This window comes from Dreissena polymorpha, chromosome 6, assembly GCF_020536995.1.
Source record: "Dreissena polymorpha isolate Duluth1 chromosome 6, UMN_Dpol_1.0, whole genome shotgun sequence".
Classification (NCBI taxonomy): domain Eukaryota; kingdom Metazoa; phylum Mollusca; class Bivalvia; order Myida; family Dreissenidae; genus Dreissena; species Dreissena polymorpha.
The window spans coordinates 54,421,672-54,426,671 of record NC_068360.1 but is presented as its reverse complement, the minus strand read 5'-3'; the positions used below and the strand labels follow the sequence as shown (position 1 = coordinate 54,426,671).

The 5,000-nt window shown below is 36.2% G+C and overlaps 1 protein-coding gene across 1 annotated transcript in view; it reads left to right on the top strand.

Annotated features, from left to right (window-relative positions):
- Window positions 1-5,000, top strand: part of LOC127835686 (uncharacterized) — a 56,757-nt gene that overhangs the window by 1,081 nt on the left and 50,676 nt on the right. The window contains exons 2-6 of the mRNA XM_052362124.1: window positions 97-254; window positions 618-800; window positions 1,798-1,913; window positions 2,957-3,119; window positions 4,151-4,287. Coding sequence (XP_052218084.1) covers window positions 97-254; window positions 618-800; window positions 1,798-1,913; window positions 2,957-3,119; window positions 4,151-4,287 — 757 coding nt within the window. The remainder of the gene's footprint in view (window positions 1-96; window positions 255-617; window positions 801-1,797; window positions 1,914-2,956; window positions 3,120-4,150; window positions 4,288-5,000) is intronic.

Here is a 5,000-nt window from a genome sequence, read left to right as displayed (position 1 = left end):
TACACAGGTCAGTAAGACCGGTGTGTACGCAATATTGCTATCGCGGTAAAAAGCGAATATTGTTACCTGTTGACTGCCTTTGTTTTTGTTACGCAGGTACACGTCAGGTGCAGAGCTCATTCCTTCCAGCGTCGCAGCGGGTTCGAGCACTCAGAGCCAGGTGCTGGCGGCCCCGGTCGTTGGGACGGAAGTTCCCTGGGCGATGACGCCGGATACCGCCAATACCTTCGCCGCCGGAGCGGTTGTGACTGCCAGTAAGTAGCGGTTGTCCGTTTCTGTCGCCGGCGACGGGATTCTCACATATTTACATCGTTTGAAAAAAGGATACGTCTATCAACATTTGGTTTGGTCGTCTCTCACTGTGTCCTTTTTTAATGTTCTTTTGGCCATTGATGTGATTTATGTGGTTGTTATTTTTGGTGTGATTGAGTGATTCATATGATTTGATGTGATTGACGTTATCGATATAATCAATACGATTGCTGCGAGTCTGAGTATGTCTTAAAGAAGAAAAACAAAGAAGAAACCAATGAAACAAAAACAAAACCGAAAATGATTTGTATTATCAGTTAATAGTTATGTAATGAGCTCGCATTTATTTCATTATGCGTATTCAGATGAGGATCCAGTAATCGTGGACGATAGCGTCACGATCAGCGACACTAAGACGTCACAACCGATATTCACCATTGACGTCACGGATGCGGACACAACCGACCTCGTGGCGGTTACTTCCGGTTTCAGCGTCACGAAGACTGCCGGAAGTTCCCTTTTCTCTGTGTTTAAGAATGCCACGGGATGTAAGTCTTGAAACGATTATTTTCAGTAAGGAAAAATATAATCAGCTTATTGGAGATATGAGTTGGTTTTTGAATATTGTAAACTCATTATTATTCGTAGGACAAGAATTTGCTTGATTTCGTGGGACACGAATATTTTTGATTTTTTGGAACACAAATTTCCTTGATTTCACGGGACATGAATTTTCTTGATTTCGTAGGATATGAATTTTCTTGATTTCGTTGGACATGAATTTTCTTGATTTCATTGGACATGAATTTTCTTGAATCGTGGGACACGAATTTCCTTGATTTCGTGGGACACGAATTTTCTTGATTTCGTAGGACATAAATTTTGTTGATTTCGTAGGACATGAATTTTCTTGATTTCGTATGACATTGAATTGTTTGATTTAGTACGACACGAATTTTATTGATTTCTTGGGATACGAATTTTCTTGATTTCGTGGGACATGAATTTTCTGGATATCTTGGGACATAAATTTTCTTGATTTCGTGGGACACGAATTTTATTGATTTCGTGGGACATGAATTTTCTTGATTTCGTGGGTTGATCGATCCAAACATTATCATCCATTATTTTGCCAACCATTGATGAATTTTTAAATAACGAATCTAAATGATGTGTCGCATTCAAAAACTTGGCTGCTATCTTAAAGGACAAGGTCACACTTAGACATCAAACTGCAGAAAAGGTTAATATCACACGTTTGGGTTAAAATAATTTGGGGGGGGGGGGGGGCATTTGTAACTTACAGTGACAGCACTTGAACATTACAGTGACTTGACTTGTTCAGCAGTTTTTCATTTCTTTAGGCGTAGAAACTATTTTCTGTACATAGTTGTCTACAGTCGTCCTTCAGTACTTAGTGTTCATAGTACATGTATAGGTACGAGTTAAAAAAAATAATCTAGGCGACACTGTATAGTAACAAAACCCTGGTTATCTCCATACCTTACCCTTTAACAATATATCATTTCAAATTCATATTTTCAGATTATATTCGCAGCGGCGCCTCCTTGAGCGCCGGAATTTATCCCCTGACTATCACCGCCACCGACCGCTGCGGCGACACCGCCACCGGAACGATAACAGTCACCGTCACGAATACCGTAAGTGTTACGTCATCAACGATCTGTCAGAAATCGCGTGACGTCATGCACAACATGACGTCAATGACAGGGTGTCGTTAAAGAAAGCGTGACGTCGTAACAATTTGACTCGTTATTTTATATTAACTTAAGTTAAAACCGAGAATCTACTATTGAAGAAAGTAAACACTTTCGCTCATGTTCACTGTTGTTCTGTGAAATGACATCGTTTAGACGTCATGACGTGATAATTTAAGAAAAATCTTCAGTCAAACCTTTTTAATTAAAAATATATTTGAGTGAGTGAATATATTTTTTTTTGTCATCACAAGTGGATGAAAATAAAGTATTGTCTTCTTATTTAATTCGCTATAACAGTTTGTTAACAGGTTTTGAACTTTCGTGGGAACAATACATGTGTCATTTTTATCGTAAAAACAGTGAAAGAATTCACACATTGTCTCAATATATCTTTTTCTGTTTTAAATTAGTAATTACCGGTTTTAAATTACCTATATTTTTCTATAAACCACAAGAAAACATAAAACACATATTTTGGATCAAATTAAAATCCATGAATTCAAAATTTATTACAATTCAAAGATTTCATATTATGAGTACAGGTACACCCAATGTAAGAATTTGGGTGTTTGGCAAATGTGAACGATTCTTTACTTAGAAAATTGACTATACTCATATAAATATATTTATTTAATTAACTGCCCTTTAGAATTAATAAGTATCAGATATCTGCTTCATTGTAAGCTTCATAAGAATTCTAGAAATAAAGCAATTTAAAGATTATATAAAATATCGTTTGTTATGTAGTATATATCATAGATCCACTTACCGAGCGGGTTTTTTCTGAATTAACCCATTTATGCCTAGCGTCTAGAAAAAGGCCAGGGTCTGCGCTTTTTGCTTAAAAGAATTTCCTTACAAAATATTCTAAATATAGAAATAAATATACTAGACATCACTAATTTTGGAAATAAATTAATCTTATTTAGAAGGATGGGAGAGTCCACTAGGCATAAATTGGTTAATTGACCTCTCCTCTCTAGGCCCCGGTCTTTGTTCCGGTTTCTCTTCAAACCATTCACCCGACCCCGATCAGTGACGTAACGACTACGGCTAGTTCTCTCTATACATTTGACGTAACGGACACGAATCCAATAACGTGCACAGTCGATAACACCAAGTTTGAAATCAAAACGGTTGGATCAGGTTCGTATTATTTACAAATATAAATAACTTACACCGGAGTTTCGTTTCGAAAATGCCTTAAAACGAAACTTTCCATAAAGGCGGAAAGCGTCGTCCCTAATGAGCCTGTGGGATTTTATTATATACCTGCTTTATGTTCCCCCCCACCAAAAAAAAAAGTTGTATCAATCGGTAAAATACAACTGCACAGAAATAATTCCCGCATAATTATGCTACCCGCTAGTTTCCATTTCCGTATTACCATACTAGCCGGACTACTTTTAATGACGTCATTTTGAATGCAGAAACTTATAAGAGCATTCATAGTTAATTTTGAAAGCTGAAACTCATTGTTTTAATTTAATGATGCAAAGTTGTATATAATAAAAGAAATATTACGCAACTCAATTGTTACAAGTGTTTGTATCAGTCTCGTGACTTGCGCTATTGTCATCACACAAGCCACTCGACTGATACAAGCACATGGAACAATTGACTAGCGTAATACTCCGTATATATTTAACGAACAGAACTTTTATTTCTATTTTTCGAAAACAAGGCTCATAATTATTATAAACTAGTCCTCTGACCAACAATAAACAAACTCTTTGGATATTTCATATTGATTCTTTCGTGTGTTGTTATTATTATTATTATTTAAAAATTTAGGCTTACTATTTTAAATATTTGAAAACTTTTTTAAAAACTTTGTTGAAAACTAATTTGTACAGAAAGTACATGCATACTTATTTGTATATTTTTTTATTGAATTATATATATAAATATTCGTTTTTGTTTAATATTTGTTAAATATATATATATATATATATATATATATATATATATATATATATATATATATATATATATATATATATATATATATATATATATATATATATATATATATATATATATATATATATATATATAATTTTTTCATATCATTATTTGTTTATTACATTACTTTGATTTTATTCAATAATTTATATTTTTACTTCTTGCAGTCTTATTGTCAAGTAGTTTAAGTTTGCGATTACTTTTTACTGCAGCCTACGAACTTTGGCTGAAGGCGGGGTCAGCGAGTACGCTGAATCATGACGTCACCGCTGAAGAATCCATGACGATCACGTGCAGTGACGGGACGGACCAAATCACCAGCAGTTACAAGGTGGACATTTCGGACGCGGTATGTGTAGATTTAAGCCGAGCTCTGGGAAAACGGGGCTTATGCAAGATCGTAAAGTGTCGTCTGAGATTAGCCTGTGCTGTCCGCTTGTACGCCATTTTTCTTTAAAAAAAGTCTCCTGCTATCAACAAATCCTGTTAAAGCGGAAAGTGTCGTCCCTGATCAGCCTCTGCAGACTAGACAGATAAATCTGGGACGACACTTAACGCACATGCATTAAGCCCCGTTTAACCCCAGCGCGGCTCATTTTTTTATCGAATTCACCGGTATTCTCTCCTACATGAGCACCGCAATCGGAAGACTGCATGGATGCAGTGTTTCGGAGTAGCTCGGTATGTCGGTCCGTTGATGTGTCCGGAAAGCAGCGTCCAATACATCACTAAGCTATGGACGGTTGCATTAATTCAAGGCAATGACAGATATATGAAGTATTTCAAATTGTGGATCGCCAAAGCGTTGCGGGCGTCGGGGTGGGGTGGGGGGAGGCAGCGTGAGGATTGCAAGATACAGGCGACGTTCGATTCCAGGCATAGAAGTTGTGTATTTTAGTTCCCGTTGTGAAGAACCCAGTAGACTGAAGAAAAACGTTTGTTTTAAGATAACATGGCCTGATATTTTTTGGACAACATTGAAAAAACATGTTCATATATTTGACGATTTTCCAAAGTTGTGTCGGTAATTCCCAAAATAAAAGAATAATCGATATAACTGAG